Source organism: Triticum aestivum, chromosome 7D, assembly GCF_018294505.1.
Source record: "Triticum aestivum cultivar Chinese Spring chromosome 7D, IWGSC CS RefSeq v2.1, whole genome shotgun sequence".
In the NCBI taxonomy this organism is placed as follows: domain Eukaryota; kingdom Viridiplantae; phylum Streptophyta; class Magnoliopsida; order Poales; family Poaceae; genus Triticum; species Triticum aestivum.
The window spans coordinates 607910637-607929855 of record NC_057814.1 but is presented as its reverse complement, the minus strand read 5'-3'; the positions used below and the strand labels follow the sequence as shown (position 1 = coordinate 607929855).

Genomic DNA, 19219 nt, shown 5'->3' with positions numbered 1-19219 from the left:
CCCTAGCCGCCGCCGGCCCGGCCATCACCTCCCGCCCGCCCCCGCGTCGCTGTCGTCGGGGGGACGGCCGGTGAAGCCATGCCGGGCCCTAGGATGACGGCGGCGGGGCCGATTGTTATTGTATTAATCTTATTGTCATAATATGACATTGCTCCACTAATATCATTATAAGACGTCTCAAAGTAAAATTGTGTGGTTGGAAGATAACTACTACTCCCTCCCATCCATAATTAGTGTCACAATTTCGAATTAAGGTTAGTTCAACCTTAGTTCAAAACTAAGACACTTATTATGGATCGGAGCGAGTAACAAAGGGCTATGTGGTGACCGAGTTGCGCGACGTTGCAGCTTGTGTGCGAGCAGGACAAGTCGGAGCGGCGGCTCCAGATCCGGAAGTGTGTATTGGCTAAGACTATGGTCGTGTGCCGTGTGGTTGACAAGGCCTTGTTGCTCATGTGGTTTTTGGTATGTCTTTCTCATAAATAGGGTCGACCTGTTTAGGTTTTCCATTTGGTTTCCCTTCTCTCCGGATGAACCCTTTTTTTTAAACGAGATCATATTCAGGTGAAAAAAATCATGTGCTTCTTTATGATGATTTGACACTATCTCTAGACTTTTCAGACTTTGCATATAAATCTGCTGAGCTGGTCAGGTGTATCTAAATCAATCCTCTTCGCGATGCAGGATTTCACTCGAGATGATGCTTTCATGTATTTTGCGAGAGATGTTTCTGCATGTGTGTTCACAAACTGCTGATCTTGCATATTGTATATGTGAAATTCTGCAAATTTCAGTGGTCGAGTTAATTAGAAGCAGGTTTCGGGGCTTCCATCGACATAGCTTTAGCTTTTAATAAAATCCGTCTTATTTTCTGGGATCATAAACAGTGGTGTATACAAGAATAAACCGTGTTATGCTATGTTATGTCAGTTATAGCCAGTTTGGGTGTTCTTATTTTTAATGCAATGCCCCTGCAAATTAATAACATGGCCCATGTCTATTTTATTTATTTTTGTGAAATATGACCCATGTGTATAACATGTGGACTCAGACCCCACGCGTCATAGACATCGCATATGTCAAAACCATGCATTAAAATTTTCAGCAGGGACCTCCCGAGCCGGATTAACTTTTTTTAGCTTCGTTTGGGGTTTGTCCTGCTGTGCCCCCAGCATGACTTTATGACTTGTTCGTACTTTATACTGATGTGTTGGATGCTTGGTTCGTTGCTTTATAATATAAAGGAAAACACTTATTAGCAGACTTCTGGTAAAAGTCATTCGTCAGACTAGTCGCATGCCGTCGATTTGATTTAAATCTCACGGTCCAGAATGCTTCCGCAACGACGTGTTTTGAAAACAGCCCCTTCCGATTTTCTAGCCACATCCTCTGCTATAATCCATCCCGCATTAATATGACCTGCTATAAACGCATCCGACGCGCCCGTGCCGCCGATCTCGTCAATCCGCTCACCACCCTCACCTCTCCGTCATGAACCAGCCTCCCCCTCTGCCCGTGAGACACACCGCGCCGGTGCGACATGTGCCGTGGTGCACCCTCCCGTCATCAGGTGGCCATGCCGCCATTACCCGAGCGCGGTGCCTGCTTCCAAGCGGCGACTCCATGCTCGACGGAGAACCAGCACCCTCTTCCCTCCTCCACCAATCTGGTCCATCCTTGTGTGGTAACGTCTTATGGCTTGTGTGTTGCTCGCATGGCAGGCCAGGTAAGTTTGGCCAGATGACAACATGTGATGCCCTGAGCGAGGCGCCACCTTCACCCCACGTTGCTAATTCTGTATCAAGGTCTTGTATGGCATGATGCGAGTTTTCTTGTCATTTTCAGCATCTGCTCAATACGATCATACATGCCTCCATGGTGTGTCTCGTGCATGTGTTTATTGTACTAACACTTTGCTTCAAAGATTGGTGAACCATGATTCTTTGCTTCTTGGATATGTTTCTTGACCAGACGAGCAAACGCGCCCTGTCCACGACAATGTCCTCCAACACGCCCCTGGGCATGCTTGACGCATCGACGGTCGGTTCTTTTGCGGAAAGAAGTGATTATTGTGGAGACATGAATCCTGTAGCATCGGTTGAAAATATGATTGGTTGATGCTGCAACATACTACGAATCTGAAACTCTAACCAGCTATGTACAAAGGAAGTAGCGGAAAAAATGGAAGCATACAAAATTACTAATTGATGTGTATGTTGTTTGGGAAACAAACATCAGTGTAATACAGGGAGCATGCAACAATTAGTATTGTTCGAAGCATAGCTGTGGCAGTGGCAATATATAGTGGCATGAAACAAATTATAATATTCTACAAATAAGAAGCATGTAGCAATAATGTCAGAAACATAGGTAATTTGCTAGCATGACATACTACATGAGAATATGCCACATTACAATGTCGGAAGCATCGCAGCCTTTTTACATCATTTATTTGAGGAAAATATGCCACATTTGTAAGACGACGTTATGCTTAGTCGACATACCCCGCTCATCCGCTTCGACGACATTGGCATCATGCGCAACTTGGCAGCAACACAATAGTCCCTGCTGTGCCGACGCAAAGGGAATATGTCCCAACAGCTTGCGTATTTTGTATCGACGTAGTACATGGTTAGTGCTTCACATTCGCCGTGGAAAATATATACATTGTTTCATGGCATGAAGATGCACGTTATCTCCTTTTATATATGGTTAACGAATGATTTCCGGAAGCACAATTGTAGGAAGAGTTAGTAACAGTAATTGGTGGAAACTAGCTACGACCATGCCCATCGCGGCAAAACAAGGAACTGCTATCGGGCCTCAATCCAGAAATCACGCGCGGGAATAGACTAGCTGATCTGATCTGACTACCAGGATGCATCTGATCGGATGGCTGTGGACTGGTCTGATAGAAAGCGAGGCATCAGTAGTCTGATGCCTAGTGCTCCCCTAATATAAAGGGGGGGAAACCCTTTTTCTTAAATTTTCAGCAGGGTCAAATACAAGTCTGTTCCTAAATTCAATGTTCACTGCAACAGTTAAGAAAAGGAGAACCTCTGCATTCATGATTCACGTATATATGACTGCTTAAGTTCAAGAATTTCTGGTGTATAATTGAATTTGAAGTTGCACTAATGCATTATCTCTTTTTTTGTGCTTATCGCCCTGTAGAAGAAAGGAAAATCCTTACATTTTGTATGTAGCCATATTAATTTATTTATTTAGATAAAAAACGATTGCCCGACTTTAGATTAATAAAGCCACCAAGCCATATTTATTTTCCTTGACTCTGAAAATCAATGCCGCCTTCTTACTGCTACCCCTGTGCAGTGTCCTTGTTATACTGATCTATCCATCCATGTATGATCTCAACTTCCTGTCTCCTTTGTTCTACAACCCAGTCTGGATCATCCTTGGTTGCAGATCTCAAGTCCAAATGATGGGCCCCTGAACATCACCACAAGTAGCCACTCGTAAGTTCAGAATACTTTGACCTTACATATTTTCTACAACTTCAAGTTTACCTTTCTCCGTGACAAGAGCAATGATGCTGGATGATATGTTCTTGAGTACCCTGGTAGCAGTTCGGAAGGAAGACTATTACTATTGTTTACTATGGTAAAATTGCTACCTAAATGGTTGAAACTATCAACATGAATAGATCAGATGGTGAGAAATCTTTTACTCCTACCCGCCTCCACTCCATGGGTCTCGCATCCCGTTGGAGAAGATGATGTTGCTCCCAAACCTCTTGAGAACCTTGTCAATTTTCTGTAGTGGGTTGTGCAATGCAGTACTAGGTGAGCACATGCCACCCAAAGAAATGCTGCTGCTGACGGTCGTATGTAAACATGAAAATCTGAATAAAAACTTACATGGCCACCATATTCAGAAGTGATCCAGTGCATCCTCGGACGAACTCCGTAGCCCGCGAGGCAGTTCTCGGACATCTTCTCGTAACTGAAGCTGGATGGTCGGAACATGCTCTCGTTCGACACCGTCATTGGCATGACCATCTCTGTGCAGGCCTGCACAAGAGTTTGTTTCGTAAGACACATATATGATACTTCTCAGTCTTCATGTGTTATCAGTAGTTCAGTACACCACATACACATGTATGTGAGTCAGGCTTGTACCTGCCAGCCCCATCCTTTGAAGCCATGAGGGTCATCGCCACCCTCCACCTGGAAGCATTTCTGGTCGCCTGTGTAATTGTAGTACACGCTCGCCGCAGCGAAAGCCTTGTCGATGACGTCAGCTCCCGCAGGAAAAGAATCAATGATCTTGCACATCTGCAGAAATGTCAGGAGAATTACATGCAACGCAGAGGAGTAAAAAGAACAGGTCCTCTTTTTGCATGACTCAGTTTGGTAACTCTGAAACTCATGTTACTCTCATTCATTTGATGTAATGCAGGCGAGAATAATAGTTGTAAATTAGGTTACAAGTGGCTAACCTCCTTGACTGGGTAAGCAGGCAGATTCATCAAGAAATTTGCTGGGGTTGGATAGTCCATCATGGCTGTGTGGATGAACGCTGTCTGTAGCCAGCTGCTCAGCGGATAAATGAACTGCACGGTCCTAAGATTCAAGGATAAAGCAACGCCATGAACCGTGTCATTGTTGTCAATTCGCTCAAAGTATGAAATCCTTCATTAGTTCACACTCCAGTTAGCTTGGCAAGATTAGATTTACATGTCCATCGATTTATCATTGAACTTAATGTACCTTCTTTGGGGCTGCAAGTTCTTTTTTTCATGTATTTCCTGCTACAAGGTTTGACTATTTGTTTACTTTGCTTACACTTTACGGATAGAAAAGAATACTTGCAGTCTTAATCTCTTGTTTTTCTCCATATATCAAAGTTTTATACCATGCGGCCGGTGTCCTATACAGTTATGAGTAAAGGAGAGAAAAAAATCATTTTCTCCCTTCATGAAAAGATTGAGTAATTGTGTTAGGCAAAGCTTACTTGCAGGCCCTGAAGGTTTTGCTGAGCTCCAAGAGCCCTGTGTCATTGGATCCCCTGTTATCTAGCACATCCCAGACTGCCTTGATGACACTGAAGCAATTCAGGCTCTCGGACTGCAAAACTAGTTGGATGTGACGATCAGCTGATTAAACACCTAGGTTTTCATGGAAACTTCATCTTGGGAGAAGGACTAATCAAGCACCAGTCAGGCAAAGATGTCACTAGCAAGTTACTCATCATTCCATTTCCATGTTATATCCTGTCTCTACGTTATTAGCAACAGATGCGTCATCATCATCAGTAATGAACATTGAACAAAATGCATCAATTTGCGTATCTTTGGCCAAATGAGGACCTTACTCCCAACCGCCTATTGATAGTCCTTCGGTGCTATTTATTTAGTTCACGTGCAGTCATGGTTCGAAAAAATAGCCCCTTGATGCGGTTGAGCATCGCAATCAAGCTAGTCAACAACTGAATAGCCATGATGAACTCATAAGCAAGACCTCACCTAGAACTAGACATCTACATCATTGGCTGGAAGGTAACATTCGATCAAATAAATTTAAGCTGAATGCCCATGGAAAGTGCAAGGGCTAGCCGCCATCACCATTTACCAATTCATAATCCAAAACTGAAAACCATTATGATAGTATTGATAACACCAGAGGATGAGAGGAAGAGAGACATGCTACCGGACGACAAGTGACAACAAGTGCAATCAGTAGCAGTACTAATAATTTCCAGAGCTGACACCATCGATCAGTTTGCAGAAGATGTTCATGTCGACCTGCCGTGCGTTCTCAAGACTAATAATTAGGCCAACTTATTTCTTTTTCTTGTTACTATGGAGTGGTAATTAATTATACTAGATGACACCCCGCGCGTTGCCGCAGGAATTGGTTGCAATATATTTCCATGTGATTTTATTGTATCAATATGAGTATTTTAATTATAATATTGTATATCTTGATCGCATCATATGTGCACTCACTTACGAGTAGGGAATTCAGAAGAAGAAAAACCCCGCATAAATGTGGGGAAGAAAACTTGGTGCGAAGGACACATGCATGCAATTAATTTCTAGAACTTATTAGGATAATGAGGTAGCAATAGCATAGCTGCATGTTTTTTAAAATAGTTAGTGACAGCTAGTTATTTAGATATAGAAAATTACCTTGAAGTCCTGTGAGACGGTATCATGGAAGCTTGACCACGGGGTGATGTCGTCGAAGTGCAGGATGGGTGCAGAGGACGCCAGGGCTCCGATGGCGACATGGGGATACTTTAACCTGAACCATGAAGCCAACACTAGAACCAACAGCCAAAGCCACAGGCCATAAGACATCATTAGTTTATTTTGTAATACATTAGTGTATATTAGCTCATCTTGATCTCCACAAAACTACCAATCCCAGCACCCTGGCTCCATCGGTCACGTCTCGACCATTCTTCCTATCTAACCTAGACATCAGGGCAGATTCGACATTGTTCCTGTCATGCCATCTCCTTGGAGTGGCGAGGTTAGGTTTCTCGCCTCACATTCTTTACAACGACATATGGTGTCAAGCGCTTCGGACCGATTCATGGGTTCAACGACAACGACTGCAGGTCCAGGATGCTGGTACTTAGGACACATGCACGAAGACTTCCCAACTGTCATCGACAAGGTCAGGCCGACACCGGTAGAGGAAGAGCGACAGCAGCGCGTGGACGGCTTGTTCTGCTGGCGGTAGTGGTCCAAGGACCTCAATGTCATTTTTACTATGTAGGGAGTGCTTTGTACTACTGGTGAAGTTTATAATATATAGGGACCCTTCTTCACAAAAAAATAAAGCTACCACAACTGCAACAACTCTCTTTTGTTTGAGAAACAACTTCACCACTTCTGTTTGGCTTACAGCAACCCCTAGCCACCACATTCCCAGCCTCCACACCACATTCCCAGCCTCCACACCCACTTTATATATAAAGCAACAACCAGAGATACACATCCGGATACAACAAGCCACCAACACACACACCACACTCAACCAAGGCAAGATACAAGGGTGCCGACGCACCGCCACACTACCCAATCAACCACCAAGCACTACAGATGAGCCAAAAAAACCACTTGTAGCCAACGAGGACCTCTCGAGAACTAGCCACCGAAAAGAAGTGAAGCAGGACACTGACGGAGGATGGACTCCAAGGCGGTGCCTTCAAGAAGGGCATGACATCGGATTGTCGCCACCGCCCGACCCCGAAGATCGAGTTTTCACCCAGAGCAACGTGAAGGAAAGGGAACACCACAACAGAGCCTTCATGAAGGAAACAACGCCCGCGGCCGCCGCCACCGTCGACCGGAAAAAACCAACATCCTACTCCATGAGACCATGCAAGATGGATTGCATGCGAATCTACGAAATGGTCTTGCCAATGTTGCTTCGAATTGCCCGTTTTGTCTTTGTTACTCCAATGACTTCTCCCACCGGTGTTGTCTACAACCTTCTCAATCATGAGTATAGGGATACGATCACACTGATCTCATATGGCTCTTCTGCGACCCCAACAAGATCAAGGTCTTCGGCTAGCTACTCTTTGTTGTGGATGTCTGGATACCAGAGGAAATCTATTCCACAAACATCTCCAGCGGTTGCTACCCTCAATGCACATTTGTAGGACGCCCACCACATCCTCATCAACTCTCTGAGCTCCATGCGGATTTGGAGTCACCTCGGCATCACCCCTAACATGTGGTGTAGGATCTTTGGTGCTCCCTTATGCTCACCTAGATAATGACATCTGGGCAGAAATCCTGTTGTCGCATTATAAACATGATCTCCTTGGTGTGTAGTTACCATTATAAACATCTTTTGGACTTCAAACATTTGATCTCAGCGGTTTAAGGAGCCGGTTGGTAATGTTGTCGCATTGTCTTGGTGAGACTACCTCTCTTCACGCATCATCCTGACCCTGTAATTCTTGCCCTGTATATATATATATATATATATATATATATATATATATATATATATATACATGTGGGATCTTCCCCCCTCCCCACCCCAACCCCGGTGATTCCTAAAAACAAAACGAGCCGAGAGGCGGCAAGCGCCCTCCTAAAAATAATAATAAACTTAAGGAGATTCAGACTAATGCATGAACGGATATAATATAAGGAAACACGTTAGTGATAGACTTACTGCCGCCATAAGAGCCGCCGAAGACGACGACGGGGGCATCAACAATGGACATGTTCTGCTTAAGGCTCGTGATGAGGATGGCAAAGTCGGCGAGCGCCTGTGTGGACGTCAGGTAGCCCAACATGTCAACTGACTTGTACGAGTCATTGCCGAACGGCTTTGACTCCCCGTAGAACCGATGCTGCACTCCGACACACAAATTTCAAACAAGTTGCAATTTGAACAAGTGAATATTGATAGTATTTAGTACCGTTAACGAAGCTTAAGTGCCAACTAGCGGAATGACCCATGCATTTGCGTGGGTAGATTTGTCGCCCGTTGTTAAATTTTGGTAATAGCATGTTTGTTTATTTCTTCTCAATCTGGTTCATTGACCTTGAGAAATTAGACACCAAAAATTAACACCACATTATGATGCTTCTTTATCTTGAAGAGGAGCTTTAAATAAGAAATAATCGAAACATAATATCGTTGGGCCTTTTTTCTTCCCTTTCTCATCGTTAGTGGTATTGCAGTTAGGTTCAATTAGGGATATGACATGCATCGACATGCTTCCACACATGCGTGCCTTACTCTAATTTCCTTTGTTGCATGCCTACTAATGTAATGTGTTCATATTTAACTATAATCGTGAAAACATTATCTGTATTTATCTTTCTAGCTACCAACTCTTGCATACCTTGTAGACATGAACATTACCTTGCCTTTCTAAGAGCAACTCTAGCAGACCCTGCATCCCGCCCCGATCCGCAAAATAACCGCTAAAGTGCGGGTCGGGGCGGGTAAACTGTGCTATGTTTGAATTTGAACTTATGTGTGGGCATCTATGTCAAATTTGAGAATTAGGCGTTTTCTGTTTGCGGGTCGACGCGGCGGTGCCCGAGCAGACCGTAAAAAAGTATATTCCGCGAATATCCTTTTATACGGGTCTGTTTGGGGAGTCTGCATCTGCGGCCGTCCAAGCCAGCCCGCAAAGGCCGTTTTCCACAAATCTGCTAGAGTTGATCTAATTGTATCCATGGTATATGAGTCATAACTTAGCTTTTGCTGATTGTGCCAACGTTGGTTGCACCAAATTCTACTATTTAACACGACTATCTCTCTCTCTCTCTCTCTCTCTCTCTCTCTCTCTTTCTCTCTCTCTCTCTCATCGACCATGTCGTGTAAGTATGTCTCATGTTTCTATGATGACCAAAATAACTTATTGCATAGTCCCTCCGTAACAAATGCAAGGCACACATTTTTTTTAATTTTAAACTATATAATCAATATTTCATTTGTAGTTAAGATAAAAATAATCAAATGATAAGTGAAGAAAAGAGATATATATTACAAATCCAATCATATTAGTTTGATTTCTATAACATAATCCGCATGTTATTATCTTATATGTTATCAAAGCCTGAATTGGGCTAGTTAATGTCCTACTCCCTTCGTTCCTAAATATAAGTCCCTTCAGAGATTTCAATATGAACTACATAAGAAGTAAAATGAGCAAATCTACACTCTAAATATGTCTATATACATCCGTATGTAGCGGAAATTCACTTTGATTCATAGGTGTATTGCACCCATTGTCTAAATACACATTTTAAAAAAGTTCAAAAAATTCGAGAAAAAATCCCGCATGTACATCCGGACATTACATGTTCACGCACAAAGTTTCGATGAAAAAGGACATTTTTTGTGGCTTGTGTAAAAAAGACAATTTTCGGTGCTTCATTACAACTATTCATGAGACATTTTTTTATCCTTTTATACATGCCACAAAAAATTTATATATATTTGCGAAATTTTGTGTGCGAACATAGAATGTCCGGATGTACACGCGAAATTATTGTTCAGAATATATTAACATTTTGAAATGTGTTTTTATATATATTTACTCTTTATATAGAATTATTTACATCTATGAACTATGTGGAGTACGGATGGAAAATATTTAGTTGATACATTTGCTATTGATTTTTCTTTTGCAGGAATTTTTGCTCTTGATCCAACTAACAGAAAATAATTGTATGTGTCTCAATCGATCTAGTCATATTCTTGTACGGTGAAATCCATCAAGTGTTGTGGCAATGAAATTCCAGTCAACCTAGCTAGCACACGTGAAATAAAGCAACTTGGTTAATTGCCTGAGTGCTGACATCGGCAGTGATGCCATCAGGATTGCTCTCTTTGTTTCAATCGAACTGCACCCGACCCGGAGCGCCGCTCCATCACGAGTGGCTGTGATGCACATATATTATTATTATTATTATATTATTTTTTATTTTGATCATTAAAATTAGATTCTAATGTATAATCAAGGTAACAGATTATTCAGTCTATATAGATGCATTCGTTAGTCCGTTTAGGCATTCACCTTTTAATAATTATATTATTAATATGCTTAATTACAAATAAAATGGTGTGCAGCACAACAACCAAAATTTGGACTAAGGCGTGGCAACCGATGATATGATGATTAGCTGAAAGTATCAGCCATGGCGGAGGATGTGGCAAAGAAGAGTACCTCGATGAAGACGATGAGAGCCCCGAACTCTGGCGCGATGTCGAACATGAAGCCGGTGGTGGTGGCCAACCACTCGATGTCAGCCTCGCCGCCCATGTACACGAACAGCGGCCCGGTGGGTTTCCGCCAGAAGGTGTCGTTGAGGAGGTACTTCTGGGAGAAGACGCGAGAGGAGTTGGGCGTGAAGGTGAAGTGGTCCAGCTCCTGGGGGAAGTAGTGCGCCGTGAACGGCTTCACCGCCTCCGTGGCGAGCCTGCCGCTCGAGCTTGCAGCCCGCCGCCGCAGGGTAGAGATTCCTGCGGGGAAAGAGGGAGGCTGATGGATGGGGCGCTTGGAGGGGCTCGCTGCTGCTGCTGGTGCGGGCGTGAATGCCACGAGGAGGAGAAGCAGCTGCAGCGCCAGGATGGCGGCGAGGAGGGAGGAGGCCGCCATTTCTGCCCGTCACTCCCTGCAGCTCGCCGGAGTCACTGCCCATGTGGTGTGGGATTTAAGAAGGCGCGGGTGTGCGAGAACGTACACACTCCCAGCCACCGCAGCCAGCCTACATGCAGCCCTGCACACGTACAACCAAAAGTGTATAATTTTCAAACCAGGTCCAAGAGATTGAGACAAAACGGTTTGAGAAAACAAGAACATGCTGAATGATGCCTATTAACATTGAAGAAACCTGTCACGGGGTAACACGACAAAACCGCAGCACTTGGAACAGACCGTAGGCGTCGAACACCCAAACGGGCACTCGAGGCAACAGTAACGGCAGTCAAAATATCACCACACTGGCTCAGCTAAACCCAGCAACTCAATCATTCACAGCAGTCAAAAAATTGCTTATGGCTACAGACAGCAAACATGCACCGTACTCGTTCTCTGTCGCATGTAAGAACAAACTGCTGCAGCTGGCAATTTGCTGGGAGAAAACAATGCTGGTATGACAACCATTTAAAAACAAGCCAGCAAGTCTACCTTGGTATAACAGAGTGCAACCACTCTAGAACCCAACTTAGGAGACGCAAAAATATGTTCCACAGGCAGCTATATCTACAAGATCACAGCTAGAGCCAATAAGATCAACATGAAACTTGGTTGGGAGACCCTTCCTCTTTTGGCACCAAACCAAATGGATGAGGTCACTGATGAACCAGGCGAGAATATGGTAGGCATCTCTTGAGAGCAGCAAAATGATCAGAAACAAATAAAGAACAAGTAGACGTAGGAGAGAAGAAAAAGATCAAATGAGCAAACAACATATCCTGCGTGCATTCTAGCTGAAATCTAAAGCGCCAAAATTACTGTCAAGCATAACCAAATAGTGCCTCAAAATTAGGAGGAACCAGAAATCTTGTGCAATAGCAATATAATAAAAAAAATTGCATTAAACAGAGCACATTGTTTGGCATACAGAACCCGTAATAATTTGTGGTCACCAATAGCTTGCAAAATTATGTGGCAAGCGAGGATATTGGGCTATGTAATCCTCCTGATGCCTACTAGTAGAAAGGAAACTCTACTTTAGAATCAAGATGAAATTGCACACATCATCGCAGTTGAAAGGAAGAAACTGCTCAAATACAAACTATTAGTACAAGGGCTTCTCAGGCTTGCTCAGCAAGACCACATTCATGAAGAGTCAAAATGGTAGACCGGTATACAAACTCTCATGGGAAATTCAATAGAACTAAAAAACTCTGTAAAACAAATTTGTTTGATATAGAAATTTTTTACTGAACATCATCATCTTGTTAACCAACACCCAACACATACATGGCGAGAGAACAACATATTATACATAAGCCAATCAAGGGCTCACATATCAAAATTACTGACCAGGCACACAAGCTTTGATTCACAGCATTTAATGTGCATATGCACTCTCAATTGTATCCAAAAGGTATGCGACAAGCATGTTGCCCTGATTATCTGATTGACCATACGAATTACAGCACCACCAACACTGGCTTATGACTTGAACTTGCTTCTGTGGAGAAGGGCTGGCGCTCAGGCATGCTTATTAAAATAGTACATGATAGAGCATTATAAGACCACAGCAGTTTTGGAGTATTTTGCTGTGCGTGTGTGCAACCACAAAATATAGTGTGCTGGGGGCCACAGGAATCCATTTAAGTTGAAAACTGAATGTGTAGCATCAAAGTACAAATTTTTCTTGGCTGATACTTGATGTACTATAGTGCAGACAGATGCAAGAACGGAAAAAAAAAGGGCAAGAACAACTTACGCAATAAAGGTATGAGAGGGAAGAAATATGTACACAGGACAGCTATAAACACAGTTGCATAAATAAGCGACACCTTCCAAACACAGATAAAAAAAGAGAAACAGTGTAGCACATTATGCCGAAAGAGCACTAGAATTGCATTTGAGGGGGGCTCAGATTCGCCTTTGCTCGATCATGTAACCTACCCCCATCATCTCTTATCACCAGATCAACCCGTTTATAGTGTGGAGCTGCCCTGGTTATCACTCGTCAAGATGACCTTCCAAGGACAGAGCCACCAAAAATATAGCAAATCTGCTAGAGTTGCTCTTAGTACTCCCTCCGTTCCATAATTCTTGTCATGGTTGAAACGGCTCCAAGAGACGAAGGAGGATCCAGCTGAATATGCACAGCTTACTCGATTGCTCGAGAGCATGCTTATATCAGCATTGGTCAATCATCATTGCCCCAAATCAGAATCCTATTTCAAAAAACATAGCAGACAAAATACCTTCCTGGACCATGTTTTGTCAACTAAAAAACTTCTGGTGGTGACCAAATGGTAGCAAATTTTGATTATTCAAATAGTTACTATGTCTAATGGACAAAGGTCTCTGTTATAAGCATGCCAGGAAGAGTGCAAAGCAAAGCGATGCAAAACTATATGTAAAAAGAAGGCAGCAACAACACAGAATTACCCGAAAGGCTTGCTTAGCAAGGAAAAGGAAGTTAAGAAGCTAACAAAACAAACATCCTTCGAATGACCAAAGAATAAAGAATATGCTATCTACTGAGAGCAGCAAAATGATCATGGATTACAAGACTGAAGAAGCAACCGAGAAGAAGCTATCTCCTGAAAGCAACAAAATCCAAAACAATAAAGAACAAGTACAACTAAAAGAAGAGCAAAATCAAATGACCAAACAATAAAGAACAACCACTGCCTGCATTTTAACTTAAATGCAAACCACCAAAACGAATGTCAAGCAAAACCAAATAGTGCCTACAAACAATATACTTTGCATTAAACAGAGAGCATTGTTTAGCATACAGCACCCATAATTATTCGTGGTCACCAATAGCTTGCAAAATTATGTAACAAGGGAGGATATTGGGCTATGCAATCCTCCTGATGCCTAGTGACCTCCATCTAACTTCAAGTAGAAAGGAAAGATGTACTTTAGAATCAAGATGAAAATGCACACATTATCGCAGTTGAAAGGAAATACACAAACTATTACAAAGGCTTCTCAGGCTTGCTCAGCAGTACCACATTCATGAAGAGACACAATGGTAGACCGGTATACAAACTATTATGGGAAATCCAATAGAACTAAAAAAAATCTGTACAAAGAATTCGTTTGATATTAAAGAATTTCACTTAACATTAGCATTTTGTTAACCAACACTGAACACATACATGGCAAAAGAACATTATATTATACATAGCCAATGGAGGCCTCACATATTAAAATTACTGGCCAAGCACACAACCTTTTATTCACAGCATCTAATGTGCATCTGCACTCTCAGTTGCATCCAAACATATGATGAGCATGTTGCACTGATTATCTGATTGACCATATGAATTACAGCATCACCAAGCTTATGACTTGAACATGCTTCTGTGGAGAAGGGTGGTGATATAGAAGCTTGCCCCAAGGCATGCTTTTAAAATACATGATAGAGCATCATTAGACCACATCAGATTTGGAGTATTTTGCCATGCATGTGTGCAACCACAAAGTATAGTGTGCTGGGGGGCCATGACAATCCATTTAAGCTGTACAGTGGGAACAAAATTAACTGAATATGTAGCATCAAAGACCAAATTTTATTTTGGCTGATACTTGACGTATAGTGCAGAATAGATGTAAGAACGAAACAAAAAAGAGCAAGAACATCTTCACAATAAAGGTACGAGGGAAGAAATATATACACAGGACAGCTATAAAAATAAGCGACACCTTCAAATACAGATAAAAAAAGAGAAAGAACGTAGCATATTATGCTGAAGGAGCACTAGAATTGCATTTGAGGGGGCTCAGATTCGCCTTTGCTCGATCATATAACCTACCCCCCCCCCCCCCCCCCCCCTCATCTCTTATAACCAGATCAGCCCGTTTATACTGTGGAGCTGCCCTGGTTATCACTCATCAAAATGACCTTCCAAGGACAGCCACAAAAAAATATATACTCCCTCCGTCCCATAATTCTTGTCGTGGTTGAAACGGCTCCAAGAGACAAGGGAGGATTCAACTTATACCACAGCTTACTCGATTGCTCGAGCATGCTTATATCAGCAATGGTCAATCATCACTGCCCCGAATCAGAATTCTATTTCAAAAAACATAGCAGACAAAATGCCTTCCTGGACCATGTTTTGTCAAGACAAACATCTGGTGGTAACCAAATGGTAGCGAATTTTGATAATTCAAATAGTTGCTATGACTAAATGGACAAAGTCATCACTGTTATAAGCTTGCCAGGAAGAGTGCATGACAAAGCAATGTAAAAGACCAAAACTATATCTACAAAGAGGGCAACAAAACTGAATAACCCCGAAGGTTTACTTAGCAAGGAAACAAGTTAAGAAGCTAACAAAACACACATCCTTCGAAGTTCACCGACATTTAGTCTGGTGCATGATCCAAAAAATGCAGTGGTGATAGACAGAATTGGGGAAAGCTTCTGAACAAAGTAAAGAAAACAAAAGGGAATGTCCGCTCAATGGCCCAGATTAGCCCAGCAACTAAATCACAGCAGTTGAAAAATTGCTTATGGATACAGACAGTAACATGTGACGTGCCGCCTCGGTCACTCTTTACATGAACAGTCCAGCATTCTCTCCAAAAAAATCCAGTTGCATTATTATTTGAAGCATTGTAAGAACAAATAGCTGCAACTGGTAACTTGCGGAAAAATAGAAGTCTCCCTAATATAACAAAGTGAAACTTACTCTTAACCAGATTAAATTAAGGAGCAACAGCGAACGATAAAAGATCAAGCATAACTTATGCAATGAAGGTATAAGAGAAGAAATCTTTACACAAGACAAATATAAACATTGGAGCTTATATTGCATAGTGGGCTCAGATTCGCCTTTGCTCGATCATATAACCTACCCACATCATCTGCTATCACCAGATCAACCAGTTTATACTGTGGAGCTGCCCTGGTTATCACTCAAGAAGAATGACCGTCCAAGGACAGAGCAATCAGTATCACAGGATCAAAGGATTCTAGAGACAAGAGGGAGGATCCAACTTGATACCCACAGGTGCCTCGATTGCTCAAAGGCACACTATTTCAGCCATGGTCAATCATCATCGCCCTAGCAAGAATGGCCTAGGCCCGGCCGGCTGTCCGCAGACATTTGCGGACGGAACCTTGGGGGTCTGCGGTGGAGATGCCCTAACAATGCAATCCTGCATTTTTTTTTCTTCAGTGTGTTCTTAAAATCCTGCAAACCAAGGAGGTGCTAAATACAAATACAGAATGGCAACATAGCACATTGTGCTTGAGACCAGAACTGCATTTGAATGGGCTCACCGGCTCAGATTCGCCTTTGCTCGATCATATGACCCTTTCCCTAGTGTCTCCATCACCGGATCAATTTGTTCTTACAATGGTGAAACTGCCCTGGTTATCACTCATCAGAAATGACCATCCAAGGACAGAGCCACTAAAATAAGCACATGATCAAAACGGCTCAAAGAAACAAGGGGGGATCCAACTTAATACCCGCAAGTGCCTCAATTGCTCGAGAGTGTGCTTATATCAGCCATAATCAATCATCATAGCCCCGCACCAGCTAAGAGCAACTCGAGCGGACTCGCCAAAATGGAAATTCCATTCAGCATGGCACAGTTCAGCAACCACAAACTGGTTAATCATAAAGCCATGCATCATTCACAAACAAAAGGTGCGACAGCCTTAGGGCCTCTTTGATCCAAAGGAAGTTCATATGAACTTTGCAATAGCTTGCACCACCAACAACAGCAGCAGCAACAAGTTGGGGGCCTCTTTGATTCAAAGGAATTCTTTAGGACAATCACATATTCCTGCCATTCTTTTCTAGAATCCTGTGAACCAAAGAGGACCAAGCTGATTGTGACAGCAAGGGAGATGATGATGATGATTGTGAGGAGATTTTAGAGATTTCAACAAGGACTACATACAGGATGATGATGATCTGCATTTTAGAATGTAGATTCACCCATTTTGCTCCATATGTAGTCTGTATTGTAATCTCTAAAAAGACTTATATTTAGGAACGGAGGGAGTATACGATGTTTTGGATATACCAATATCCAGACTCCAGGGTATTTGCAAAGATTCTGACAATGCCACTGCTCCATTCCTCGCATCGCTGGGTCCGTCCCTAACCCCTAAGGGTTCCCAGCACCCAACTGACCAACTGGTCGGAGGAGGCGGCCCCCGTGGAGGTGGGATCTGGAACCAGCGACCGATCAAACCCTCGGTCTGTAGGAAGATGATGATTCTGACGAGCTTCCAATATTTGTTTGTAAAGCTCCGCCACTGACAGTGGTGATGGTGATGACCCCGGGCGTACAAAACCAAAATTTCCGTCGATCACCACCTGGTCACCAGAGTATTTGCAAAGACTCTGCAGCACCACCGCTCAGTTCCTCGCATCGCTGGGTCCATCCCTACCCCCTAAGGGTTCCCAGCGCCCAACGGACCAACTGGTCGGAGGAGGCGGCTCCCGTGGAGGTGGAATCTGGAACCAGCGACCGAACAAACCCTCGGTCTGTACCAAGATGATGATGCTGACGAGCTTCCAATATTTGTTGGTAATAAAGCTCCGCCACTGACGGTGGTGAACCCGGCGTGCAAAACCAAAATTCCACAACCAAAACATCCGTGGATCACCACCTGGTCACCGGGGTATTTGCAAAGATTCTGCACTGCCACCGCTCGGTTCGTAGCATAGCTGGGTCCGTCCCTACCCCCTAAGGTTTCCCGGCGCCCAACGGACCAACTGCTCGGAGGAGGAGGCCCCCGTAGAGGTGAGATCTGGAACCAGCGACCGACCAAACCGAGCACTGCACTTACACACACACACACACACACACACGCTCGCACGGCGAGCGGGCGAGAGGGAGGGAGGTGGTGAGGGGTGGAGGTACCAGATCGAAACATGGAGGAAACGAAGCGGAGACGGCGGCTCAGATCTACAGCTTGGCGTCGCCGGAACCCACGGCCGGAAGCCGCGACGGTCCCCCGCCATGCGGTCCCCAGAGGCCCCGCCACAGCAGCCGGCGCCAACGACGCCGCGGCGGCTGCCCGAGCACGGGCCTCCAAGCCGGCGGCATCGCGGCGCGGCGCGGACGGGAGGGCTGGCCCCGCGAGGCGGAGGGGTCCGACGCTGCCGCCGCTCGGGAGCGCGGGTCTGCCCCAAGGGCCGGGCCTCTTCATCGCCGCCGTTTTGTTCGGTTGGCCGCGGTCTCAGGCGGTGCGGTCATCGGCAGCGGCGAGCGGGACGGGCGGAGCGGCGGGGTGAGCGGCCGCCTCCGCCGCCGGCGCACGCGGCGGCCTCACACTTAAACTAATGGTGAGTGAGCCCGTGAGTGTGCGGCGGCGAGGGTTTGTCGAGCGGGTTGGGACGCGGTACCCTGCCGTGCGTGCCTTGGGCAGATCCAACGGCCAGCGTCGATCCTCTATGTTGGGTTATGTGTTGCTCCGTTCTCTAACCAGACAGGCTCGGCCCAACTGACAATACCCACCTGTATGTGGTTCCAAATGCGGCCCATAAACAATAGTATGAGCCAAGGTGTGACTACTTGTGATCCTCAAAAAATAAAAGGTGTGACTACTTGTTACAAAAAAAAGTGTGACTATTCTGTCAAAAAAAAAGTGTGACTACTTCCTACCCCTCCTCGGCGGCAAACCCAATGCTTCCCCTTTCCTCCATCTGCCACTCACACAAGAAGGGCTTGTTTGGATGAGAGGGTCGACTTTCCAGGGTAGAAAAACCATGACAGGGATTTTTTTTTACGCATCGAAATCAACTTGGGTATCCCCTCCAGTCATTTTGCACTTTTGGCAAGTGGGCTTACTGGGATGCCCCTTCCATAGTTTGTGATTTCCTTGAACAGAAAACAAAACAGGGACTCGTCTTGACCACCGGTGTTGATTGGCCACGCAATCGACAGGGATGGTGCGAATTTTTCCTCTCCCCCGATCTGACCAAATGCACCCACGCATGCCGTGGGTGGGAGCTACCCAGGGACCACCCCCCTTTCCATGCGAACCAAACAAGCCTGGAAGGTGTAGAAGGAGCCCGATGATTTGCTTGTACGGTAG

General features: G+C 44.3%; 1 protein-coding gene across 1 annotated transcript; it reads right to left on the bottom strand.

The window, feature by feature from the left end:
* Positions 1-3041: 3041 nt before the first annotated feature.
* LOC123163952 (lysosomal Pro-X carboxypeptidase) lies at positions 3042-18562 on the bottom strand. Its single transcript, XM_044581359.1, has 11 exons — positions 18043-18562; positions 10678-11230; positions 8163-8343; positions 6152-6285; positions 4975-5087; positions 4460-4583; positions 4140-4295; positions 3879-4031; positions 3695-3774; positions 3528-3577; positions 3042-3450 (listed from the first exon to the last, which is right to left on the bottom strand). The coding sequence occupies exons 2-11, from the start codon at positions 11107-11109 to the stop codon at positions 3320-3322; spliced, it is 1554 nt and encodes a 517-aa protein (XP_044437294.1). The 5' UTR covers positions 11110-11230; positions 18043-18562; the 3' UTR covers positions 3042-3319.
* Positions 18563-19219: the final 657 nt, after the last annotated feature.

Bases quoted from the DNA above. Each gene is read 5' to 3' on its own strand.
- LOC123163952 (XM_044581359.1), bottom strand. From the start codon at position 11,109: ATGGCGGCCTCCTCCCTCCTCGCCGCCATCCTGGCGCTGCAGCTGCTT. The intron at 8,344-10,677 runs GTACTCTTCTTT...GTCGGAGTGCAG, and splicing joins CTCTCATCGTCTTCATCGAG to CATCGGTTCTACGGGGAGTC. The intron at 4,032-4,139 runs GTACAAGCCTGA...ACTCTTGTGCAG, and splicing joins TCAAAGGATGGGGCTGGCAG to GCCTGCACAGAGATGGTCAT.